At 50.4% G+C, this 27,307-nt stretch overlaps 1 protein-coding gene across 5 annotated transcripts in view; it reads left to right on the top strand.

Moving 5' to 3' along the window:
• Nucleotides 1-27,307, top strand: part of MYBPC1 (myosin binding protein C1) — an 87,693-nt gene that overhangs the window by 10,185 nt on the left and 50,201 nt on the right. The window contains exons 3-14 of one of the 5 annotated variants that reach the window (XM_078597047.1): nucleotides 1,530-1,580; nucleotides 3,007-3,060; nucleotides 4,284-4,352; nucleotides 6,145-6,192; nucleotides 7,448-7,525; nucleotides 9,129-9,277; nucleotides 11,536-11,653; nucleotides 17,052-17,100; nucleotides 19,637-19,693; nucleotides 22,396-22,565; nucleotides 23,868-24,000; nucleotides 27,097-27,221. In XM_078597047.1, the coding sequence (XP_078453173.1) occupies nucleotides 1,530-1,580; nucleotides 3,007-3,060; nucleotides 4,284-4,352; nucleotides 6,145-6,192; nucleotides 7,448-7,525; nucleotides 9,129-9,277; nucleotides 11,536-11,653; nucleotides 17,052-17,100; nucleotides 19,637-19,693; nucleotides 22,396-22,565; nucleotides 23,868-24,000; nucleotides 27,097-27,221 (1,101 nt within the window). Of the gene's footprint in view, nucleotides 1-1,529; nucleotides 1,581-3,006; nucleotides 3,061-3,499; nucleotides 3,999-4,283; nucleotides 4,353-6,144; nucleotides 6,193-7,447; nucleotides 7,526-9,128; nucleotides 9,278-11,535; nucleotides 11,654-17,048; nucleotides 17,101-19,636; nucleotides 19,694-22,395; nucleotides 22,566-23,867; nucleotides 24,001-27,096; nucleotides 27,222-27,307 lie in introns of those variants that run through there. The other 4 variants (XM_078597046.1, XM_078597048.1, XM_078597051.1 and 1 more) reach the window with 4 other exon arrangements.

Here is a 27,307-nt window from a genome sequence, read left to right as displayed (position 1 = left end):
ATTCTCCCGCTAGGCAATGCTCGACTCAATGGAACTATCCTGGTCGTCATCTGGTTGGGGTGCCACGGTGGCGAAATGTCAACTACCTCGCCTGGTATACAGGTGGTCGTGGGGTTCAATCCCGACCCTGACGCCTGTATATTTTAAGTTTGCATGTTTTTGCCCCGTGGTCGCGTGGATTTTACTCCGGGTCCTCCGGTTTTTCCCTCCAAATTTATAAATGTATTTGGCTGATAGACATCTCAACGTGATGAGCCACTTCGTCGAGCTATCATTTGTGGCAAGGTCGCTTCTGAAAAAGAGCTACCACAATGGGCCTTCCCTGATGAAATTAAAAAATGTTTTAAGCACATCAAACAAATCCACTTTACCGCCCCCTCCCCTCGATAGAGAACGCACTGCAGAAGGAGCTTCGGCATTACATAACTACTTCTGAAAATCCCTTCCAGCGACCACGCTGCACGTGCCTGATGATTGCTAAACACGTATCACGTGACACTGGGAACAAACACCGTCATGTTGCTTTTCTGAAATTAACGAAGAGTGGTGTTTAACGATGAAGGCCGGGACGCTGGCCACGTCAGATTTGCGAGCACGCTGCACGTACCAATCCAGGCGGGGATCGCCAGTTCGATCTCCCCGGCGCGGCAGCCGAAACAAATGGGGCGCGTTTTTTTGTTCAATTCCCCACCGATCTCCGTCCACCCCAGCGGTATGAATGGGCGTCGCACCACAGTTAAGGCGATCTGCGAGCAGCGTGTGGTGGGATTAAGCGTGGGGTAGGTGCTCCCACTTCTTCCGTAACCAATAGGTAATAATTAAAAAAATCTTTTTTTTTAAACACGCTTTCATGAAATGTACTAGTATTGGAAGAACTCCACGACTCCATGAAGTGGCCCTTGAAGCTTTCCATAACGTAAGGGACCGCGGCCAATTACAGCCAACGTCAGTTGAGCGTGGACAATTAGACCCAAGCCGAAACATAACATATAAAAATAACGTTAAAATTCATTTTATTTTATTTTTAATGATAGAATATAGTATTGTCATCAGTATGACATAAGTATACCAAGTTTGCAGTCGATACCACATTGGGAAGTGGGTTAAAATTGAGTTACAAGATTTAAGGATACGACAACAACAACAGACAGAGTGAGTTCATAGAAAGCGTGTAGTAGTAGTAATACAAATACCTCCTCCCGACGTCCTCGCTCTCTCGTGCTCCGCGTAGTGGAGGCCGTTGCACCAGCAGTGGTGTAAGCAGGCAATTGCAGGGCTGCGCCTTTAACCTCCCGATTAATTTTTCTTCTTGGTTCTTTCGGTACAGTCACGTAGAAGGGAAATAATAAAATAATAAAAATAAAACATAATAAAATAATTCTCCCTTCTACGAAAGAACCAAGAAGATGAATCCCTGCATTCACGAAAGCTTTAAATCGAAATTTAACGATTAATTGTCAAGGTCATTTGACGACGACGACGACGATTGATGTTGACATGAGTCTGGGATTGTTGAATGTGTTGTTCAGCAGCAACTCCGGTAGCTGCCCCTGCAGCCATGGACGCGTCGCCCGCACCAGGTACACGAACAAAGCAAATCGGCTTCATTCATTACAATTATAATGTTTTTTTTATTATTATTCGTAATTTTATTTTACATCGCGTCATTCATGCGAATTGCATCCCGCGATACGGTGCACTAATTGCGTATACGGGCCACATACTATTATTGTATAGCAATTATCGAGCAAGTGAAAACGCCGAGAAAATAAAAATGAGCAAATGAATGGTAAAGAAATGGCACCAAAACAAAATAAGCAAAAACAACATTAATTAACCGAAGTTATCACAACAGATAAATTAGTCCATTAAGTTTTCGCATCCCAGACCACAATACCATCTTCTTACACATGCGAGGACGCGCTGAACCGTCGATTTTAATCGTGACGGCGACGTTGTTGGAACGATGGTGAAGGCGTCGTTAAACCGATGGTGAAGTCTACCGTGAGCTTGTGGGAAATTCCTGTATTCCAATCAAAATTTACAATGAAAATGCGCAATCAAATTCACAACAAAATTTGCAATCGAAATTCACAATCAAAATTCACAATCAAAATTTACAATAAAAATTTACAATCGAAATTCACAATCAAATTTCACAATCAAAATGCAAAAATCCACATTCAAAATTCACGAACAAAACTGACGATAAAATTTCACGTAAAAAAAATTCACAACAAAATTTGCAATCGAAATTCACAATCAAAATTTACAATAAAAATTTACAATCGAAATTCACAATCAAATTTCACAATCAAAATGCAAAAATCCACATTCAAAATTCACAAACAAAACTGACGATAAAAATTCACGTAAAAAAAATTCACAACAACATTTGCAATCAAATTCACAATACAAATTCCTGCGTCACAATCACAATCTTTATTTAGGCTGGAAGAATCCGATGAGCAATGAAGCTCTTTTTCTTCTCGCAGATTGTCCAGTGAGACGACGAATCGGATTCGGCGCTTCCTTGATTTATTTTCAAACCTTCGATATCCACCTCATTCCGTGACCTTTCCATGAAATATAGTTTCTCTATCTCCCCGAGAAAATCACCTTAACGAAATTACCTTACCAGAATTGTCCCCTTCATGTGAATATGCTCTTAAACTCACGATGCATACATCGAATCATTAATATGAGCATCCCTTGGTAAACGGAACAGGTAAGTTCTTAAAAACCGTATCCGTAACGTAAAATGTCTTATATCGAACCGCATTCTTCCATTCACTTCCAAGATATAATTGGAGAGGAGTTCATACCAGATAAATGTACACCGAGACGTACTAAAAAGAACACCTAAGAATGCTATATTTTTTATGGCACTTATTTAACGGTAAATCTATGATGCTACGATAAACGCGATGCAGATTCCCTGAGTGGACTGGCGTGCCGGCTTCGCGTTGTTTTGATGCAAGGTGACTTCTCTCTCATTCCCCCCAGCGGAGGCGAACGGAGCTCCAGATCAAAGCGCAACTGCGGCGGCCAATGCTAACGGTGATGACGCGTGTGTGGATGCAAGCGGTTGTGGCTAAGGCTATGGCCAGGGTTATGATAAGGGTTATGGTTAGGGTTATGGTTAGGGTTATGGTTGTGGTTGTGTTCGTGGTGGAAGTGAAGGTAGTGGTGGTGTATGTAGTGGTGGTTGGAGAAGGAAGTGGACGTGATGTATGTAGCGGTGGTAGAGGCAGTGGTAATGGCAGAGGCAGCATTGGTGGTTGTGGTGGATAGTGGTGGTGGTGGTGGTGGTAATGAAGATGGAGGAATAGTTGGGTGGTGGAAGTTGTGATTCATGGTGGTAGCGGTAGTGGTGGTGGAAGTGGAGGTCGTGGTGGTGGCACTGCAGGTAGCGGTGGTAGAGTTGATGATGATGATGATGAAGAGATCCTGTGATGTGAATATTTATACTCAATGGCAAAACAAAGTTGCTCAAACTCCAGTTCTCGCGACCCACTACGGTAGCCCTACGCCTTTCCCTGGTTACCCACGTGCTCTGTTCAAATACAAAGCACGCGTTCACTCTCTGCACAAGCCCGATGATTGGTAAACACATCGCATGTAACGTGGAAAATGCTGCTTCAAATTGAGATATCGATCTCGCGTGTGTCTCTTGTCACGTGGAGAGTGCAGATTTCAATTGAGATGCATATACACAATGCAATCATCCGGCTTCAAAGAATCGCTCTCTGTCACGTGGGACAGGTTTTCCAATCATCAGGCACGTGCAGCGGGTAACAAGGTGCAAGATGATTAAGCGCAGAATGTAATTTGAAAACCTTGCCGCGAGGAGCCTGTCCTAGTATAAAGACAGAGATCCCCCGTGTAGCCTTAAGATACTGTTGGGGCAAGTGCTGTTAAAGAGCACCTATGAAAGCCAGAACGGCACACGAGGGGGTGGGTGGCCATCACTACGCCTGGCCGCCTTTGTCTGCCGAGTGAGGATGTTTACACACTGCACCAGGCACTCATTTGAAGCTGAGTCGACCTAGGGGAGGCCCAATAATCGTAACTGGTGTGGGCCGTGAGCGGGAATGTAACTCGGGTCGCCGGGTTCGTAACGAAGCGTAGCGCTAACCGCTGCTCCACCGCTCCTCACCCGTATTACCATGGGGTGCCACTTGCACGCGCATTCTGGTGACCCATCTCTTGGCCGCTGAACTGTCCGGATGCTTTTTGCCGACTTTGTTTTTACCGATTTCCTCCCCGAACCCGCGCCACAGGTGCCCCAGCGAGCGACGGAGACGCGCCCGCGCCGGAATTAAATCCTGAAGACATGCTCACAGGAGAAGGTGCGTGTGGTGGCACACACACACACACATAGCCATGATGGTGATGATGATGATTATTGAAAAGTGTACTGAAGACTTGCTCACAGGAGAAGGTGCGTGTGGTGACACACACACATAGCCATGATGGTGATGATGATTATTGAAAAATGTACTGAAGACTTGCTCACAGGAGAAGGTGCGTGTGGTGGCACACACACACACATAGCCATGATGGTGATGATGATGATTATTGAAAAATGTACTGAAGACTTGCTCACAGGAGAAGGTGCGTGTGGTGGCACACACACACACACACATAGCCATGATGGTGATGATGATGATTATTGAAAAATGTACTGAAGACTTGCTCACAGGAGAAGGTGCGTGTGGTGACACACACACACACACAGGCGTGATGGCGATGGAGAGGATGATGATGATGATTATTGAAAAATGTACTGAAGACTTGCTCACGAGAGAAAGTGCGTGTGATGACACACACACACAGCCATGATGGCGATGGAGTGGATGATGATGATGATGATGATTCCCTTCATGATACTAATGATGATGATTATTGAAAAAAATACTAAAGACTTGCTCACGAGAGAAAGTGTGTGTGATGACACACACACACAGCCATGATGGCGATGGAGTGGATGATGATTTCCTTCATGATACTAATGATGATGTTTATTGAAGAAATTACTAAAGACTTGCTCACGAAAGAAAGTGCGTGTGATGACACACACACAGCCATGATGGCGATTGAGAGGATGATGATGATTCTCTTCATGATACTAATGATGATGATTATTGAAAAAAATACTAAAGACTTGCTCACGAGAGAAAGTGCTTGTGGTGGCACACACACAGCCATGATGGTGAATGGGATGATGATGATGATGATGATGAAACCCTTTATGATACTGATGATGATAATGATATTATTGGGTCTTTCGGTTAAAGTCACGTAGATACGTTCAAAGACGAACGTTTGCGTTGCGATCGAAACGTCGTAGTTATTTGAACCTATCTACGCCACGTCGAAAATAAAATCAATATATGATTTGATTTTTCTACGTGACTTTACCGAAAGAACCAAAGAGTAATTCCTGCAGTCACGAAAGCTTTAAGTCAAGATGATAATGATGATTGAAAAATGTACTGATGATTGTGATGGTAGCTGTGAATGATGATGATAACAATGTGCCGGTGATGAAAACCGATGAGGATTATGATGATTAGTATTGTTATTGTAATGATTATCATGGTAGCGGTTAATTATGATGATGGTATCCGTGAATTATGGCGGTGATGATTATTTAAGTAACAATTCATATAGTTAATCAGTCTAATAGTTTCAATGAATATTACCATGAATACTGCGTTAAGCTCATGGTGGCAATAGTATCGATAACTACCATGATGATGAGTGTGAAAGCGATTCATATTATACGACCATTATTATGACATATCAACTGCACATCATTGAGTGCTTAGTCCGTTCCGTGTCACCGCCACATGGGGCAACACGTTGCAAGTGATTTGTGTGTTGCTTCAAACACGAGGAGCAACCCAATGCCTCCTCCACTCGTCAGGGTCTCGTGCCATCACCGCTATTCCAATGCAACGTCTGTAGATGACGCAGCCTGCGGTAATATATCATCTGTGTATGTGTTGTGGGTCGCTAGCGCCCTGTATATGACCAGCCTCGACCAAGTGACATGAACGCTGTATCACCTGGAGTGACCGGGCATTCGTGCGATGGCGATGTGTTTATTATTATTATTATTGTTATCATGTCGTACAGCGCTGGTTATGGCGCGCAAACTCTCTCTGGCGAGATGCAACACTCCAGGTGTGTGTCTCACTCTCCGTGTGTCTCTCTCTCTCCGTGTGTGTCTCTCTCTCCGTGTGTCTCTCTCTCCGTGTGTCTCTCTCTCTCCGTGTCTCTCTCTCTCCGTGTGTCTCTCTCTCCGTGTGTGTCTCTCTCCGTGTCTCTCTCCCACCGTGTGTGTCTTTCCCACCGTGTGTGTCTCTCTCCGTGTGTCTTTCTCTCCGTGTGTCTCTCTCTCTCCGTGTGTCTCTCTCCCCGTGTCTCTCTCTCTCCGTGTGTCTCTCTCCCCGTGTGTCTCTCTCTCCGTGTGTCTCTCTCTTTTTCTCCGTGTGGCTCTCCGCTTACTTCACTCTCTCTCTGCCCTTCCCGCCGCTTCGCTCTCCCCAAAGAGAGACCCGGGCCGGTCCATCCCTGACAACTTCCAACGCTGCTTCCCGTCTCCGCCACTCATTGCACAGCTCCCCCACGCTCCTTCACCCTGCCACGCTAACAGCCGCCGGCTTGCCCTTTAACCCTCCACGCTGCGGTTGAAGTGACTTTTGCTACACGGGAGTTTCCGCCGTTAAATTTGCGCTTTCAGAGCAGCAGCGATCCGAGCGGGATTCCTCAGGATCTTTTTCCCAACATTCTTTTTTTCGGATTGCGCTATCGGCATTGTGTCGCGAGATGAAGGATCAGTTTGGAGCGCTCGCCGTGTTAGAGAGTGGCCCACTGGAGGAGATATCATAGAACTACTTCTGAGATATCTCCGAGTGAGCTCTGTTATCCAGACACCGAATGGCCACGTGATGCTGCTGATGGATCTTTTTCCAGAGAATGGAATGCTGGCCACAGGCTTTCCACGTTGGCACAAGTGCATAGACACGGATGGAAACTCAATTAAAATCGGCCAAGTGTTCGTAACATTCCCATGAATGAATTATTTAAAAAATCAGTGTCAGGAGTAGTGGGTGGGGCTTTATAAGTAGTGGGTGGGGCTACCTGGGTAGTAGGCGGGGCTACCTGAGCGATAGGCGGGGCTACCTGGGTAGTAGGCGGGGCTACCTGGGTAGTGGGCGGGGCTACACGAGTAGTAGGCGGGGCTACACGAGTAGTAGGCGGGGCTAAATGAGTAATGGGCGGTGGCTACCTGTAAGTGAGCGGAGCAAGTGATGTGAGTGTGGCTATTGTAAGAGTGAGCGGCGGGGGGGGGGCTGCAAGCTACTGCTGCGGTGTGCCCGGTGGAGCCCCCCAATCCCCCGTGAAGTAACCGCGCTTGGCTGCGTGCTGTGCGCAGAGGTGGCGGAAGGGGAGCGGCGCCAGGAGCTGACCGGCCTCTTCCTGGAGAAGCCCGTGTCCACGGTGATCAACATGGGTACGTGACCTCATGATGACCCCTATAAGATCACCTGATTAACATGGCTACGTGACCTCATGATGACCCCTATAAGATCACCTTCACCTGAATAACATGGCTACGTGACCTCACGATGACCCCTATGGGATCACCTTCACCTGATCAACATGGCTACGTGACCTTACAATGACCCCTATGGGATCACCTTCACCTGATTAACATGGCTACGTGACCTCACGATGACCCCTATGGGATCACATTCACCTGATCAACATGGCTACGTGACCTCACGATGACCCCTATGGGATCACCTTCACCTGATTAACATGGCTACGTGACCTCACGATGACCCCTATGGGATCACATTCACCTGATCAACATGGCTACGTGACCTCACGATGACCCCTATGGGATCACATTCACCTGATCAACATGGCTACGTGACCTCACGATGACCCCTATGGGATCACCTTCACCTGATTAACATGGCTACGTGACCCCGCGTCATCACCGCCGGTCCGTATCGGATCATCTTCACGGGTCGATCGAGGGCACCGTCTGCTTTCAATTGTCCGGATCAGGGGGGGTCAGCAAACCCGCGGCTTCTGAGTCGCGTGTGGCTCTTTAAAGGACTTGCTGCTTCGTGACCGTGATTTATTATTTATTAAGGACCACCGCCGTCTCGTATTCACCACCAAAGTGCATTGCGGCGCTTGAAATATGAAGGTTTTTTGACGGAATTCGAAACAAATGGCTCTTCTTCTTGGTTCTTTCGGTAAAGTCACGTAGAAGGGAAATAATAAAATAATACAAATAAAACATAATAAAATACAATTCTCAGAATTGTATTTTATTATGTTCTCAGAATTGTATTTTATAATGTTTTATTTTTATTATTTTAGTATTTCCCTTCTACGTGACTTTACCGAAAGAACCAAGAAGATGAATCCCTGCAGTCACGAAAGCTTTAAATCGAAAAACGGCTCTTCCTGTTCCTTTGGTTTGCCGAACTCTGGCCAGGATGAATGATACATTTTTATGAAGCTATTATTACTCGTGTTTACCCAGGAATCTGCATCTAAAGACTACAATGGGGGGAATGTTTCAACGTGTCATCCCAACCGGAGTAATTTGCAGTGTTTTTTTTCACTACTGCATTGGAATAGTTTTGCCAACAACAACCGCCATTCGCCACTAAGTGGCGGTGACGTAACCACGGCGCTTGTGCCAGGCTTGGTGCACATTGAGGCCACGTGAAGTGTCGAATTCCCGTGTAGCCTTAACAGACTGGAGGGGCAAGTGCCGTTAGCGAGTACCTATAAAGGCCGGCACGGCACACGAGGGGGTGAGTGGCCAACACCACGCCCGGCCGCCTTTGTCTCTCCAATGGCGATGTTTACACATCACGCCAGGCACTCATTTGAGGCCGAGTCGACCTAGAGGAGGCCCCAGGACCGGTGCAGAAAATCGTCACCGGTATTGGCCATGAGTGGGAATCGAACTCTGGTCGCCAGGTTCGTAGCGCAGCGTAGCGCGAGCTGCTACACTACCGCGCGCGCGCGTTGACCCGGACCCACGTGACCCCGCGACCCCTGCCCCCGCCCCCCCCGTCCACGCGCAGGAGGAGACGCGATGTTTGTGGCCAAGGTGCACGCCGAGAGCCTCTCCAAGAAGCCGTCGGTCAAGTGGTTCAAGGGCAAGTGGATGGACCTGGCCAGCAAGGCCGGCAAGCACCTGCAGTTCAAGGAGATGTATGACCGCAACACCAAGGTGGGGGGGCCGCGTGGCTGCGCTTATCGTAAAACATTTTTAAAGCAATGCGATTACGATTTTCTATCTATTCTTTTTCTTCATTTCGCTTGGCTGTTATTGTTTATCATTGATTTATTTTTTGCCGTGACTTGTTGCTTGCGTCGGAGAAGCGGCGGTGTTGTTTTGTTTTTGTTGTTGTTGTTGTTGGTGATGAAACCCGAATTGGCAAACATTGGTGATTCAAAGTAAACGGACTAGCTAACACCGGCGGGTGGGTGGTGTTGGGTGCCCGTGGGGTCGCCAATCTGTTTGGCACGATGGGGTCAGCGGTCGGGGGGACAGGGTATGCTGTCGGCAAGCGCGGCCATCGGGGTTAAGGTTAGAGCTATTGTTGTGGTTGGCTCGTCAGGTTAAGGTTGGGGGTTGGGTTCGTTTTCTGGTGGGCTAGTGATGTTTTAGGGTCAGGCTTGGGTTCTGGTTCCGGTTGGCTAGCTAGCGAGGTTGCGGTTAGAGTCCGGTTGGCGATTTGTAAATGTTTCATCCACCAACGCAGAAATGGCAATGCCACTCTGTTCACTCACCACCAACGCAGGGATGGCAATGCCACTCTGTTCGCTCACCACCAACGCAGGGATGGCAATGCCACTCTGTTCACTCACCACCAACACAGGGTTGGCAATGCCACTCTGTTCACTCACCACCAATGCAGGGATGGCAATGCCACTCTGTTCGCTCACCGCCAACGCAGGGATGGCAATGCCACTCTGTTCACTCACCACCAACACAGAAATGGCAATGCCACTCAGTTCACTCACCACCAATGCAGGGATGGCAATGCCACTCTGTTCACTCACCACCAACACAGAAATAACAATGCCACCCGGTTCACTCACCACCAACACAGGGATGGCAATGCCACTCTGTTCACTCACCACCAATGCAGGGATGGCAATGCCACTCTGTTCACTCACCACCAATACAGGGATGGCAATGCCACTGTTCACTCACCACCAATACAGGGATGGCAATCTTAATTTAGGAGCTTTCGTGGCTGCAGGAATTATTCTTTGGTTCTTTTCGGTTAAGTCACGTCTAAAAATAAAATAATAAATTAAAATAACATATTACGACGTTTCGATTGCAACACAAGCAATCATCATCAGGTATAAAAGAAATAGCAACAAAAATCTAACTAGAAAACTATAGACAGACATACAAGCAGACAGACAGGGATGGCAATGCCACTCTGTTCACTCACCACCAACACAGAAATGGCAATGCCACTCTGTTCACTCACCACCAACACAGGGATGGCAATGCCACTCTGTTCACTCACCACCAACACAGAAATGGCAATGCCACTCTGTTCACTCACCACCAACACAGGGATGGCAATGCCACTCTGTTCACTCATCGCCAACACAGGGATGGCAATGCCACTCTGTTCACTCACCACCAATGCAGGGATGGCAATGCCACTGTTCACTCACCACCAACACAGGGATGGCAATGCCACTCTGTTCACTCACCACCAACACAGAAATGGCAATGCCACTCTGTTCACTCACCACCAACACAGGGATGGCAATGCCACTCTGTTCACTCACCACCAACACAGAAATGGCAATGCCACTCTGTTCACTCACCACCAATGCAGGGATGGCAATGCCACTGTTCACTCACCACCAACACAGGGATGGCAATGCCACTCTGTTCACTCACCACCAACACAGAAATGGCAATGCCACTCTGTTCACTCACCACCAACACAGGGATGGCAATGCCACTCTGTTCACTCACCACCAACACAGAAATGGCAATGCCACTCTGTTCACTCACCACCAACACAGAAATGGCAATGCCACTCTGTTCACTCACCACCAACACAGGGATGGCAATGCCACTCTGTTCACTCACCACCAACACAGAAATGGCAATGCCACTCTGTTTACTCACCACCAACACAGGGATGGCAATGCCACTCTGTTCACTCACCACCAATGCAGGGATGGCAATGCCACTGTTCACTCACCACCAACACAGGGATGGCAATGCCACTCTGTTCACTCACCACCAACACAGAAATGGCAATGCCACTCTGTTCACTCACCACCAACACAGGGATGGCAATGCCACTCTGTTCACTCACCACCAACACAGAAATGGCAATGCCACTCTGTTCACTCACCACCAACACAGGGATGGCAATGCCACCCGGTCCGCCCACCACACGTCAATGCCGCCCTCTCCACCGTCCCCCGCACACGCTCCCGCAGGACTTCACGTTTGAGATGAAGGTGATCGCCGCAAAGGAGAACTTCAGTGGCTCCTACCGATGCGAGGTGTCGATGAAGGATAAGATCGACAGCTGCCCCTTTGACATCACGGTCGAGGGTACGTAGAGACGCACCGCTGTGTGTGGGGTGGGGGTTCACAATGGCCATGTCAGAGGCACCGCTGATATCCCATCTTCCCTGATTTCAGTCGCCAAACTTAAAATCAAACTTGGTTCTCATGTACGGTGAGGTGATTCTGGTCTAAGCCCGGTCACCAATCACCACATAGAGGATAAATAATCACGTTACATTTATATTTGTACTCCTCTTGAATATATTACGGCTATGAGAATAAAATGTTTGGATTGATTGGCATTAGACGAAGTTTTTTATAGCAGGGAATGCATAATGGGGCTTTTATTGTAGTGGCTTCAGAAGTAGTTCTGTGAAGCCATCTTCCACGGCCGTTCTCTCACACAAGATGGAGGACCGCTGTCTGCGAGAGTTCTGAGTGGGGAAAAAAAAGCCGCTGTAATTGAATGAACGAATGCACGCGCCTCATCGCATGCGGGCGGCATGCGGTTAAAATCTTACGCGGCTTTCTCAGAGATGGCTCTTGCCTACAGCACTGGGCAATTCGACGAATATTTTATTTATGTTTTAATGGGCCAGACCCTGCCGATAAGATTTAAATAAGGCAAAACCGGTCTGAGAGTTGGCCCGCTTCAACAAATACTTCTGCCAAACATTGGTCCTGAAATGCTCATTTATTGCAATCCGACATATTCGGCAAACCTCACAGTCAAATTAACAATTCACTCAAAAAAACACACGTGGCATGTCCTTTTCAAGGCAGTGGCATCTACGGATTTAGAATCACGTGGCTTATTTGTGGAATGAGTCGATGGTCTGGTGCATTCACCACCGCCACCACCATCCCACCAGCGTGGATGTACAAGCCCGGTGGTGGTTGGGAATACGCCCGACACTTGCAGGTATTTAATGAAGCTCAACATCGCATCGTTTGAAACCACCGCGATGTCAGAGTCGCTTTTTTTCCTTCTCCAGCTTGCACGTGATTGCTGCCTGTAAACAAAACAAACAAACTCCGTTGCCAGAGTTGTGTACCTTTTTAAAATTTTGCAACATCATCTTTGTTGATTGTTTTTAGAAATTTCGTTTTTTTTACATAATTTTTTTTATGCCATTGCAAACATTGAATTCGTCGCGAAGAATTTTTTTTTTACCGCTCAGCTCTTTGGGCATGTTTTTGTTTTGTCTTTTTTCTTGTCTACAGTAAATCCTCTCGAAGCCGGAATAAATAACCAAATAAATGTAAACATAGGAGGCGGAGCTCTTTGCGGTTATGGTGGACGTTCGGCATATCTCGAAACTAGAATCATAATTTAAATGACGTTTAATCACACCTTACATTTTTTTACATAGCGCTTAAAGACAAGCCACAGTGCGATTGTGGCCGTGCATCCCGAACAATGGACCGTGCACTAAGCCCACAGAGACCCGTAGAGATACATGAAGACTGATCGAGATGCATTAATAGAAGAACCGTACTGTGATTGTGTCCATGCAATTCGAACTATGGACCGTATTGTAAGCCCACAGAGACCCGTAGAGATTCATGGAGACTGATGGAGATGCATTATAGAAGAGCCGTACTTGTGATTGTCGCCATGCAAGCCACACTATGGACCATTCCGTAAACTTTGTCGTCCGCACTCCTTCACCGGAGGCGGAGGAGCACCACAACCACGCGAACTCTCACTCTCTCTGCTGAAGCCCTCTCATTGTGGCCAGCAGACGTCGACATAGTCATTTAGCTCCTGAACTTACCGCCATCGTGCTCATGAACAGAATATAACTTAACGGCGTAGTGCGTTTAAAAAAATGTAATAACCACTTTGAAAGCCACAACCGTCGTGCAGTTTCATCCGAATGGCTATTGCCGCGAATAAAGAGGCGGATTGGCTTTGCTTCGCTGGATGTGGATGGCTAAAAGAGATGTTCGGATGGCTAAGAAGACGGTCGAAATGGCAGCCAATAAATGGAACGAATCATCCGCCGGGACAGAGTGGTGAGAGCGGAGGTGCAGGGTGGTGAATGACAACACCGCGGGATCTCGAGAAGGTGCCCGTGGTTTGTTGGAGGCCTGCATCCAGCAGTGGATTGAACATTGATGATGATGACGAATGTTATATATATTTTTGCTAAATATATTTGAGATGAATGTGAAAACAATGAACGAGAGAGAGAGAGACCACGAGTGCGGCACGCCGATGACCGGAGCGTCCAAGAGCACGTGTTCAAACACATACAATAAAATATTAAACAATCAAATAAAAGGGCACTTTTAAATTAATTAAACATACCAAAACTATTACAATGTCTCAACCATAAATACCGAATGATGAAACGTACATTTCACCATCCATTTACGGCAGAAGTTCATCCCTCTTTACGACAGAAGTTCACATTAAGGGGGCACATCGATCACTTACTTCCTAGCGTTGTCAAGCAGCGAATCTGGAATTTCCTGCACGCGATGAGCGTTGAGATTTACGATCGACCGATGACTGCAGAATGCCGAACCCTGCCACTCGCATCTCCATGAGCGCCGACGCTGCCGGGAATCCCGTCTTAGTAGTGTCTTGCTTTTGTTAATTTTCCGTATTTATTATCGGACTTACTCCGAATTGTCCCTTCCTTGACTCTGCCGGCTTCAAGAGGTTTTGCCGTTTTTTTCTTTTTCTAAATTTAAGCAAGTTCTCAAGAGAACGGACTTTTAACGGATGATGCTTTTTTGTTCCCCTGGATTGTAAATCTGGTGTGGGCATCTCTCTGCCTATCGGCTGCGACACTTCAAATCTCGATCCGGTACAGTGACTGGCGTCTCTGTCTTTCTGTCTGAGTCTATGTCTCGTTTTTTTCATGTCTAATGCCAACTTTGCTCTAGTTTTTCATACCGTGTGCACAGACACACACACACGACACACAGATCCCTCCTGTAGCCTTAAACAAACTGTAGGTGCAAACGCTGTTAGCGAGCACTTATGCAGGCCGGCAACACACCCGGCCGCCTTTGTCTCCCTGGTTGTAATGTTTACACATCGCACCAGGTATTTATTTGAGGCTGAGTCGGCCTAGGGGAGGCGCAGGACCTACATACAGGCTGACACACATATTCGTGCGTCGTCACATACGCGCACACTCCCCTACAGGGTTGAATTTCTCTACGCACGTTTGCCGAGGCACTGCTACAGACTGGAGCAGGCGCGTGGCGATCATTTGCCTCAGCCATGAGCGACAGGTCCACACGATGTGGTGTGCCGGGTACAGACCTTGGCTGACATGAAGCCCCCCGGCTCACAGCGACTCTGGGAGGTTGATCCCCCATCATCTCACCGCTCGCTAATCTCGTTCCGTTCCAACACGCTCCTGCACGCTTCTCACTCGCCGTGCAGATTTTGATGTTCCCCATCTCATTATTTTGTTCATCTGCACATTTTAGGAGTTTTCGTTTTTTTTTCTTTCTTTTATCTCACGCGGTTCATTTTTGTGATGGGTCTCATTTTGGACCGCATTTTTTTTTTAATGACATGTCCTCGGCATGCTTTTATTTATTTCCTATAAATTATTATTATTATTATCTATTGGAAACGCTCAACTAAATGTACACGATCCGATGTTTTTATTTATTTCAGTGCATATATAATGGGCGAGACGAGTCTGCCTTAGTTCATTTTGTTGCGTGATTAAAATTACTTTTACAATGTGTAATTTCAATTAAGTACAAATCGGGCACACCGCTGCTAAATTCTCAAGTTAATAGCGCTGCCACGTGAATACAGACGAGCATGCAAACACAACCACTCCACCCCCGCCCGACACGGCGTTGATCGGAGGCCTTCATCCAGCAGTGGATCGACAAGAGGCTGTCAAGTGAAAGCGATACCTAGCGTTCCGTCACAGAAGCCACTCTCGTAGACGAGGCTTTGGGGGGCCCTGGGAGGTCCCTGGGGTTATTGTTAGCGAGCGGCGTCACTCGTTATTCATTCATTTAAGTAAAATTGTTTAGAACCGTTGTTTTTTTCGGTGATTTAAAACAACGACAATTCCACCCACCACCACCCCTAGAAAATACGCATCCTCGCTCCAAAAAAAAAGCCAGGGTAAATATTTACGCTCGCCATTTTAACAAACAGACTAACTGAAAAGTAAGTAATTAATTGATTTAGAACGCGGAGGTGGGACTGCGCGTACAGCCGTGTGTGCGTTTGTATGGGCAGTGGGAAGGAAGTTATTTCATGACCGCTTCACCTGGGCAGCAACTCTAGAAAGTTGTGTTTAGTTGTATAATTTGAAGCATATATGGGACAGCCCGGAACACGTGGCCCCCCTTTCGGTGTGTGGCTCCAAGATCACAGCTGCCCCGTCTTTTTCGTCCACGTGTTTCATGCGAGGCTGATTATGCTCACGTTATGTGACTTTGTTGAATCAATAACCAACAAAGCGAGCCTCTTGGCTACACATATCCAGACACAGAGTGAATAAGGTGACACTCCGTGCGTGAGTGCGCGTAACGCACGGAACGAGATGTGATCTCAGATGAATCTGTAACCTGACGATGTAGTCCCGAACTTCGGGCGTCTGAAGTGACGACCTCTCTGTGCGTCCGTGTTGTCCATCCGTGCGTCCGTGTCTGTGTGTGTCTGTGTGTCGCTGCGTGTGTCTGTGTGTCGCTGCGTGTGTCTGTGTGTCGCTGTGTCTGTGTGTCTGTGTGTCGCTGCGTGTGTCTGTGTGTCGCTGCGTGTGTCTGTGTGTCGCTGCGTGTGTCTGTGTGTCGCTGCGTGTGTCTGTGTGTCGATGCGTGTGTCTGTGTGTCGCTGCGTGTGTCTGTGTGTCGATGCGTGTGTCTGTGTGTCGATGCGTGTGTCTGTGTGTCGCTGAGTGTGTCTGTGTGTCGCTGCGTGTGTCTGTGTGTCGCTGCGTGTGTCTGTGTGTCGCTGCGTGTGTCTGTGTGTCGCTGCGTGTGTCTGTGTGTCGCTGCGTGTGTCTGTGTGTCGCTGCGTGTGTCTGTGTGTCGCTGCGTGTGTCTGTGTGTCGATGCGTGTGTCTGTGTGTCGATGCGTGTGTCTGTGTGTCGCTGCGTGTGTCTGTGTGTCGCTGCGTGTGTCTGTGTGTCGCTGCGTGTGTCTGTGTGTCGATGCGTGTGTCTGTGTGTCGCTGCGTGTGTCTGCGTGTCGCTGCGTGTGTCTGCGTGTCGCTGCGTGTGTCTGTGTGTCGCTGTGTCTGTGTGTCTGTGTGTCGCTGCGTGTGTCTGTGTGTCGCTGCGTGTGTCTGTGTGTCGCTGCGTGTGTCTGTGTGTCGCTGCGTGTGTCTGTGTGTCGCTGCGTGTGTCTGTGTGTCGCTGCGTGTGTCTGTGTGTCGCTGTGTGTGTCGCTGTGTCTGTGTGTCTGTGTGTCGCTGCGTGTGTCTGCGTGTCGCTGCGTCTACAGAAGCGCGGGACAGCGCACAGGTGCTCGACATCCGCCAGGCGTTCCGCCGATCGTGAGTCCCGTCCCCACCGACTCGGGCGGTCGCGATACGACATCACGTTTCACGATACGATACGATATCACGCTCCGCAGTACGATACGACATCACGTTTCACGATACGATACGATATCACGCTCCGCAGTACGATACGACATCACGTTTCACGATACGATACGATATCACACTCCGCAGTACGATACGACATCACGTTTCACGATACGATACGATATCACACTCCGCAGTACGATACGACATCACGTTTCACGATACGATACGATATAACCCAATACGATATTATTTTGACGATACGATATTGCTTTTAATTGAATGCTATTTTGCAAAACGGCCGATACGATGATATCATATAATAACGAATGATAGTTAACATTTGTATCTATTTGAGCACACCTCAATCAATGGCTGGATGAAGGCCTCCCCATAGCGTGTCGGTCATGGAGGTTGTTTGACCATACTTCACCATGCTGGTCAGTGCGGGTTGGTTCAAATGTGGGGGCGCGGGGGGCCGATGGGGGGGGGCGGTGAGGGGTGGGGGGTGACCCCACACCGGTTCAGCTTTGGTCGTAATCGACCCCAGGCCACTGCGTCACAGCTCCGACGTGAATCGCTTCGTTGTAGACGCCCGCAATGGCAGCGTCCCTCTGCCCAAGCTGGGCTTTTGAACGGCGATCATCCCCATCCCCTCCCTTCTCCACCCCGAGACCAGCGGCGTAAGTCCCACACCGCCGCCGCACGGCAGCTCAGCTCCGTGTCACACGCCTGCGATGCGAGCGCTCTTTCGAGGCGAGGGTTGTTGGATGGCGTTAGAGATTGTTTTATTGTTGTTGTGTAGAATGCGCACGCGAGGCCGGGCGAGTGGGATCGTGAATCCCATTGTTGTGTTTGACACGGAGCAGGCTTCCGCCACCAATATCATCCACAATAGAGGGGGACATCTTCTTGGTTCTTTCAGTAAAGTCACGTAGAAGGGAAGTAATAAAATAATAAAAATAAAACATAATAAAATAATTCTCACGACGTTTCGGCCACAACGCAAGCAGCCGTCCTCAGGTGAAAACCATGTCTGTCGAGGCGACAGCGTCTGAAGTTTTCAGAATCCCTGCAGTCACGAAAGCTTTAAATCGAAATTTAATAGAGGGGGAGTTTTTCGGGTTAGATCGCGTAAATGTATAAATGTGTCATTAATACTCGCCACCACCCGACACAGCCAGCTAGTACTCGTGATGAATTGGCCACGTTCTGTTTACGTGACAACCCTTACTCGTTGGCTGTGTCGGGTGGTGGCGGGTTTTAACGACACGTATATTTTTCGATTTAAAGCTTTCGTGACTGCAGGGATTCATCTTCTTGGTTTTTTCGGTAAAGTCACGTAGAAGGGAAGTAATAAAATAATAAAAATAAAACATAATAAAATGAAACAATTCTCACGACGTTTCGGCCACAACGCAAGCAGCCGTCCTCAGGTGAAGAATGAGACAATCCAAGCTAGGAGCTTACATATAAGCTGGGTTGGGGGTGGGAGAAGAGCGCCTTAACAAAAATAATGTGCATATCAAGAGGAATTTAGCATATACATGGGAAATGTGCAGGGGGCGGGGGGGCTTCAAAGTCATACCATGCATTCTTTTTGTTAAGGCGCTCTTCTCCCACCCCCAACCCAGCTTATATGTAAGCTCCTAGCTTGGATTGTCTCATTCTTCACCTGAGGACGGCTGCTTGCGTTGTGGCCGAAACGTCGTGAGAATTGTTTCATTTTATTATGTTTTATTTTTATTATTTTATTACTTCCCTTCTACGTGACTTTACCGAAAAAACCAAGAAGACACATGTATATATTTATGCGATCTAACCCCCCCCTCCTCCCCCATTGTTGTGGTAGGTGTCCTCCACCGCACCATAGCAAACCACTACGCTCGCAAACTCTGAAGGTTCAATTTCGATTTAAAGCTTTCGTGACTACAGGGAATTCATCTTCTTGGTTCTTTCGGTAAAGTCACATAGAGTGGAAATAATAAAATAATAATAAAAATAATAAAATAATTCTCACGACGTTTCGGCCACAACGCAAGCAGCCGTCCTCAGGTGGAGAGCAGGTCTGTCGAGTAGACAGTCAGGTCTGTCGAGTAGACAGTCAGAGTCTACTCGACAGACCTGCTCTCCACCTGAGGACGGCTGCTTGCGTTGTGGCCGAAACGTCGTGAGAATTATTTTATTATTTTTATTTTTTATTATTTTATTATTTCCATTCTGAAGGTTCACTTCAGGGGTTGACACCCCCCGGCCACCCCCTCCCGCTCTATTCGCACCCAGCGCGCTGTGTCCACACACGGCGGTGTTGTCCCGCATCCCACCCCGTCCGAGAGAATTCAAACCGCACGAAGCGAACTTTGGGTGGGAATAGGTTCGCCGCGGTTGCGACGAGGAATCGCGCGAAAGAACGAACCCGCACGGAGCGCGGGGGAAACTTGCATCATCATTATTATTGTTGTTGTTGTGGTTGTGTTGTCCGTGCGTGTGTCTGTGATGGCAGGAGCGTCATGGGAGATGACGCAGGAGAGTTGGACTTCAGCGCCCTCCTCAAAAAGAGGTACGCGCGTCGCCTCCAAGACTCGCCGCCTCGCTGGGTCGTCTCGCACATCGGGGATCTTAAGGACCCCGCGTTCGCACCCCGTGGCTCCGTCTAGAGCCACGTGGCTCCGTCTAGAGCCACGTGGCTCCGTCTAGAGCCACGTGGCTCCATTAGAGGCGACGTCCTCGGGCGCTCATGGCGAACGCAGCTTCATTCGCGCCCTCGTCAGCTCGCGCATCGCATTCATTCTGTGCTCTGGGGGCCTCGCTGGACTAACGGAGCGTGCTCTGTCCGTGTGCCGCGCCTGCGTGTGTGTGCGCGCGTGTGTGCCTGTACGTACGTGTGGCTGTACATGTACGTGTGTGCGCGTGTGCGCGTGTGGCTGTACGTACGTGAGGCTGTATGTGTACGTGTGTGTGCGCGTGTGCCCGTGCATGTGGCTGCATGTGGCTGCGTGTGTGTGTGTGCGTGTGTGCGCGTGTGTCCGTGCGTGTGGCTGCGTGTGTGTGTGCGTGTGGCTGTATGTGTACGTGTGTGTGCGCGTGTGCCCGTGCGTGTGGCTGCGTGTGTGTGTGCGTGTGTGCGCGTGTGTCCGTGCGTGTGGCTGCGTGTGTGTGTGCGTGTGGCTGTATGTGTACGTGTGTGGGCGTATGCCCGTGCGTGTGGCTGCCTGTGTGTGTGTGCGTGTGGCTGTGTGTGTGCGCGTGCGTGTGTGTGTGTGTGGCTGTGTGTGTGTGTGTGCCCGTGCGTGTGGCTGTGTGTGTGTGTGTGCATGTGCCCGTGCGTGTGGCTGCCTGTGTGTGTGCGTGTGGCTGTGTGTGTGTGTGTGTGGCTGCGTGTGTGTGTGCGTGTGGCTGTGTGTGTGTGCGTGTGGCTGTGTGTGTGTGGCTGTGTGTGTGTGTGTGCGTATGCCCGTGCGTGTGGCTGCGTGTGCGTGTGCGTGTGGCTGTGTGTGTGTGTGCGTGTGCCCGTGCGTGTGGCTGCGTGTGTGTGTGCGTGTGGCTGTGTGTGTGTGTGTGCGTGTGGCTGTGTGTGTGTGTGTGCGTGTGGCTGTGTGTGTGTGTGCGTGTGCGTGTGGCTGTGTGTGTGTGCGTGTGGCTGTGTGTGTGTGTGCGTGTGCCCGTGCGTGTGGCTGCGTGTGTGTGTGCGTGTGGCTGCGTGTGTGTGTGCGTGTGGCTGTGTGTGTGTGTGCCCATGCGTGTGGCTGTGTGTGTGTGTGCCCGTGCGTGTGGCTGTGTGTGTGTGCGTGTGGCTGCGTGTGTGTGCGTGTGGCTGTGTGTGTGTGTGCGTGTGCGCGTGCGTGTGGCTGTGTGTGTGCGTGTGCCCGTGCGTGTGCCCGTGCGTGTGCCCGTGCGTGTGCCCGTGCGTGTGGCTGCGTGCGTGTGTGCGCCTGCTCTGCCTCCCCTTGCTCCTCATGCTTCCGCTCCCCTGCGCTTCTTCTGCTTCCGCTTCGCGCTCCACGCCGCTGCCGTGGCCGCCTCCTCTCGGTGGCACCGCTCCGACTCACGACGCAGAGGAGGGTGAGAGGGGTCGTGGGGGCGGGGGGGCGGGGGGGGCGTGAAGTGGTGGGGTGGGGGCGGGGGTGATTCCCCGCTGTCAGGGTTCTATTCAAGAATCTTAACATTCGGAACTTCGTCCCCACCCACCGCCTCCACCTTGACAAGTTTCCACCAGTCACTAATCCGGGTGGTTGCTGTAGTCAGAGCCGGCCCAGCCACTAAGCGACCCTTGCAATTGCAAAGGGCCCCGTGGCCAGCAGAGGGCCCCCTAGAGTCACTGCTAGTGAGTGGGTGAAAAAAATCATACATCAAAGGGGCCTCCAACCAAATTTTGCTTAGGGCCCCCAAAGGTCTAGGGCCGGTTCTGGCTGTAGTGGTGGTGGTGGTAGTGGTAACGGGGATGGTGGTTGTGCTGGATGTTACTGGTGATTTGCGCCGATAGTTGCGCTGCTTTGTTTGACCGTACTTCACCACGCTGGTCGGTGTGGGTTCGGTGAAGGAGGTACTCGCCGCCGGCGTTCGCTGTGGACGGGAATCTAACTCGGCTTCCGAGTTGGTGGCGCAGAGCATGACGCGACGCCGCCGCCGCTCATGGCTCCATGACGAGTGCTCGATTGTAATGAGCCCCGTGCACCCTTTAACCTCGTCACGTGAACAAACCTCGACTCCCTCCCCCGTCCCCCCGACCTCGGGGGTCGGCAAACTGCGACTCAGCAGCCGCATGCGGCTCTTTAAGGACTTCCTTCGTTGACATTATTTGTTGAGGGCCGCCGTCTCATGTTCACGTTGCATTGCGGCTCTCGAAAAAAAGTTTTTTTTTTCCCCACCGAATTCGAAAAAAGATGGCTCTCGTCTTGCTCTTTTGGTTTCCGATCCGTGCCCTACTCGATCCCTTCGCCTCATTCTCTTCTACACCGCCGCCTCCTCCTCCTCTCCGCTCCATCCTCCTAAATCTCCTCCTCTCCTCCTCGCTCCATCCTCCTCACTCCATCCTCCTAAATCTCATCCTCCTCCTCGTTCCTCTCCGCTCCATCCTCCTAAATCTCCTCCTCCTCCTCTCCTCCTCGCTCCATCCTCCTAAATCTCCTCCTCTCCTCCTCACTCCATCATCCTCCTCCTCCTCCTCGCTCCATCCTCCTAAATCTCCTCCTCCTCCTCTCCTCCTCCTCGCTCCATCCTCCTAAATCTTCTTCTGCTCCTCCGGCTGCTGCTCCCCTGCAGAGAGCTGAAGGAGGTGCAGGAGACGGGTCCCGACGAGGACGTCTTCAACCTGCTCAAGAGCGCCAACCCCCACGACTACGAGAAGATCGCCTTCCAGCACGGCATCACCGACCTGCGCGGCATGCTCAAGAGGCTGCGGCGCATGAAGGCCGAGAAGACCAAGAGCGCAGGTGTGTGTATGTGTGAGGGTTAATGTGTGAGGATGTGTGTGTGTGCGTGTGTGTGTGTGTGTGTATGTGCGAGGGGTGTGTGTGTGTGCGTGGGTGTATGTGCGTGTGTGAGGGTGGGTGTATGTGCGTGTGTGCGTTGGGGTATGTGTGTGTGTGCGTGGGTGTATGTGTGTGTGCGAGGGTGTGTGTGTGTGCGTGGGTGTATGTGTGTGTGTGCGTGGGTGTATGTGCGTGTGTGCGTTGGGGTATGTGTGTGTGTGCGTGGGTGTATGTGTGTGTGTGTGAGGGTGTGTGTGTGTGCGAGGGTGTGTGTGTGTGCGAGGGTGTGTGTGTGTGCGTGGGTGTATGTGTGTGTGTGCGTGGGTGTATGTGCGTGTGTGCGTTGGGGTATGTGCGTGTGTGCGTGGGTGTATGTGTGTGTGTGCGTGGGTGTATGTGTGTGCGAGGGTGTGTGTGTGTGCGTGGGTGTATGTATGTGGGTGTATGTGGGTGTATGTGCGTGTGTGCGTGGGTGTATGTGCGTGTGTGCGTGGGTGTATGTGCGTAGGTGTATGTGCGTGTGTGCGTGGGTGTATGTGCGTGTGTGCGTGGGTGTATGTGCGTGTGTGCGTGGGTGTATGTGCGTGTGTGCGTGGGTGTATGTGTGTGTGTGTGGGGTGTGTGTGTGTGCGAGCGGGTCTGTGCGTGTGTACGTGGGTGTATATGTGTGTGTGCGAGGGGTGTGTGTGTGCGTGGGTGTATATGTGTGTGTGCGAGAGGGGTGTATGTGTGTGCGATTTGTGCTCGCTAACAGCACTTGCCCCTACAGTCTGTCAAGGCTATACGGGGGATCTTTGTCTTGTGAGGGGATGTGTGCGCGTGTGTGAGGGTGTGTGTGTGGGGAGCGGTGGCGCAGCGGTTAACGCACTGCGCTACGAACCCCGGCGATCCGAGTTCGATTTCCGCTCACGGTCAACATCAGTGACCGTTATATGGAACGGTCCCGGGCCTCCCCTAAGTCGACTCGGCCTTAAACGAGTTCCTGGTGCGATGTGTCAACATCAGCGTCGGGGGTGGTGCTGGCCACCCACGCCCCTGCCGTGCCGCCCTTCATAATTGCGGCTCGCTAACAGCCACTTGCCCCAACAGACTGTTAGAGGCTATACGGGGGATCTTTGTCTCGTTCTCTGAAGCTGATCATAGAAACGTCTCCGTTTGTCTCTTCCATTCGCCCCGTGCAACTCAATCATCAATGACACGACCGACTGACCGATCGACCGGCCGACTGACCGGCCGACTAAATCAACTGACCGACGGACACAGCCTTCCTCAAGAAGCTCGACCCGGCATACCAGGTGGACAAGAGCTCCAAGGCGCGCTTCGTGGTGGAGATGAATGACCCCAACGCTGAGGTCAAGTGGCTCAAGAATGGCCAGGAGATTCGGCAGAGTGGAAAGTGGGTCACCCCCCCCCCCCTATTTATTCCCCCTTCCGATGTCTCCGACGATGGGAGCCCCCTTTATCAGACCCCTGAACTCCCGCCACCTCCCCCCAGACGAGGTTGCCACCTGGCCTGTTTTTGTTCGTTCAGGATCGCCTCTCTTTGCGGTAGCTGCTTGTCCTGGGAAATCTGCCGGTCTTCTCGGGGGCATTCAAAGTGAATTTTTGTCAGCTGTGTAAAAATAATCAAGATAATGATACAGCATGATAATTGTTTTTTACCCTTTTATCTGGCAACAAAACTGACACCTTTTTACGAGGAGTCATGTTTGCATAGACCACAATACCTGCGGTCGTAATGCAAACAAAAAACATAACTCTGATAATGTATGCACTGTCCTTGAAGTTGATTGGTCCACACCCGAGACAGCTTTCCTTAGAGCCTAGTCTCACATGGTGTTGGACCAGATGACGCCAAAAGGCGCACGTGCGCCTTTTGGCGTCATCTGGTCCAACATGGGTAAAAAACAATTATCATATTTTTACTGGCAAATGAGGTTCCAATGGTGAATGATACAGCACTTAAGACTCGCACCGCATTCTGGTACTGTAAGATATTCCTCTCTCCCACATGTCCCGTTGTGTTGTTATAGCTAAGAGGTGCCAACCCAAGGCTAGATCCCCATATCCACAGACTCTGACATACGAGGGGATGATACCAACGTGCTCGCTACAGTTAGCCGGGAATCGAACAAAGCTTCGCTGGGTTCATACCGCATTGCGCTAACCACTGCGCCACCGCTTGCTCGCTCGCGTTGCGCTACAAAAAAATCTGTCAACGCGATTCATCTTTCTCGAATGAACATTGAGGCATTGGTGCTAATCTCCCATTAACGGCCTTGAGCCAGCGGTGGAAAATTCCTCGTTCCTATGGCAGGGCGCGAGCCTAACCACAGGACAATCGCTGTTGACTTCCCTACAAAGTTGTATCGACCCCGGAGATATGATGGGCTGAGTAAACCTCAACCCCCCCTCCCCCACACCTTCAAACCAACATTTGATCTCCCAAACTCGCGATCTGCGTGCCGCTCAGCAGTTTGTCGAACGCACGGCGGCATTCAATTTTGCCCCCGTCTCCCCCGCTCTCCGGCTCTCTCGGCACGAGAGCTCAATGGACGCGTGCCCGCCGATGAGCGAGGTGTCCGTCGTTGGCTTCTGCGAACAAAGGACCATTTTGTTTGCTGCGATATAAACGCAAAAACAATAATAATAATGATGATGCAATATTGAGTAGGCATAAGGATTTATAATAGTTACTTTTCCAATTTACTGCTGGATCAAGGGGAGCCTCAGACGCAATAGAATAACGTTGTTTCGGTAGTGTACGATGCACGTTAAAGGGACGAGAATAACCGTGTAGCGCTATTGAGAATGCAAAGGTGCAGGGCTGCAATTGCCTGCTCACGCCACTGCTGACGGAAGGGTCCCCCCACGAAGGGAAGCTCTTGAGAGCCCCCTCTTATAGGGTATTTGGTCTCCTCTTCCACCGTCACGTGTACCACGCTACCATTACCCAGCGTGCAATGTACACTGAGTGCGCTAAAATACGTGACGGAGTAAGCGCTCTCTACTTGTCTTGCAAGCCCTTTGCCAATCCGCTCCTGGGTGAAGGCCACTCGCTGCACGCCGTGCCGGTCACACGGGTTGTTTGACCATACTTCACCGCGCTGGTCAGTGCGGGTTGGCGAAGGCGGCCCTCGGGACACCATCGCTCGCCGCCCACGCGGTGTCTGGGATCCGAGCCGACCTCACCGCGCCACGCTGCTCCACGCTTGCTTTTGATGTTTCCATGCGCGAGCGCATGTTCCGGCGCCGTTCGTCAATAACGCTTGCTCCCTTTCAAACAGCGGCAGCGGCATCAGCATCAACAGCAGCAGCAAAGGGGAGAGAGAGTCTGGGTTCTAACGCAGCGGCTATATCACGCCTGGCTCGGCCGCACTAACGCTTTGCCCTGTCGTGTCTCATCCGCCTGCGTTTGGATCGCCGCTCCCATCACCTCCCCCCGCATGTCCTTCTGTCGATCCGACAACCCCCGCCTGTGACAGCAAGTGAGTAACTGCATCCATTCTCTCGGTTTGGGCGCCACGGTGGCGAGATGTGAACTTCCTCGCCTGGTGGACAGGAGAGCGTGGGTTCGATCCCGACACCGGGGTTTGCGTGTCTGTCTGTCTGTCTCTCTCTCGCTCCCCGTGGTCGCGTGGATTTTTCTCCGGGTCCTCCGGTGATTCCCTCCGCATTTAGAATCAAGCGTTTAGAGTCATTGGCTGCTATAAATGTCCACATGATAAGCCACTTCGTCGAACTATTATTTGTGGTAGGAAAGGTCGCTTCTGAAAAAAGCGCTATATAGCTGTGGGCCTTACCTGGTAAAATATAAATAGTTTCCATGGTTTGTATAGAGTGGAGAAGGATCCGCACGCGTTTAACAAACAGGTGCAGAGGTTTCGCCGGTAGTTACAGTCAGCAAGCATCATCAGGCAACTGCCTGACATCTGGAGAGCGATGCTCACGGAGGTTGTGTCAAGTTTGATGTGGTGCACGTGACTGTGTACGGCTGATTTCGAATATGGATGATAATGATGATCATCATGGTTAGTAATGGATGATGATGATGATGATTATTTAGAAACATCGTCCTTCACGATATTCTTAAACAGATGGGGAAGTCAGACTGCTTTTATTCACAGCTGCTTATAAACACACACATACTGTATACACAAACAAAGATCCCCCGTGTAGCCTTAACAGCCTGTTGGGGTAAGTACTGTTAGCGAGCACCTATGAAGGCCGACACGGCACGCAAGAAAGTAGCTGTCCAACAACACCACCCCCCGGCCGCGTTTGTCTCCCCAGTGGCGACTCTTTACATACCGCACAGGGTACTCATTTGAGGCTGAGTCGACCTAGGGGGAACCCAAGGAGTAGACTCCCACGCACGCGTTGCCCGCTACGCCCCGGCTCGTGTCTCGCCGAGCCACGCGACGTCACACCGCTGGCTCGGAGTGCTAGCGCGCTGCTGCTGCTGATGCTGCTGCCCGTTCTGCCGAGCCAGGTACATCATGGAGACCAAGGGCAACCAGCGCATCCTCGTCATCAAGAACTGCAACTTGGCGGACGACGCCGCCTACCAGGTGATGGTGGGCGACGAGAAGTGCAGCACGGAGCTCTTCGTCAAAGGTGCCCGCGGCCACAATCGTGGAGCCTCACTCGCTCGCTCGCCTCCTCTCGACCGCGCCACTCTCCCCTGGCTCTTACCCTCTCCC

The sequence above is a fragment of the Lampetra planeri genome, chromosome 8 (assembly GCF_965212315.1).
Source record: "Lampetra planeri chromosome 8, kcLamPlan1.2.h2, whole genome shotgun sequence".
Taxonomy (NCBI): Eukaryota; Metazoa; Chordata; class Hyperoartia; order Petromyzontiformes; family Petromyzontidae; genus Lampetra; species Lampetra planeri.
The sequence above is the reverse complement of the archived record's forward strand: the minus strand, read 5'-3'. Positions and strand labels throughout refer to the sequence as shown.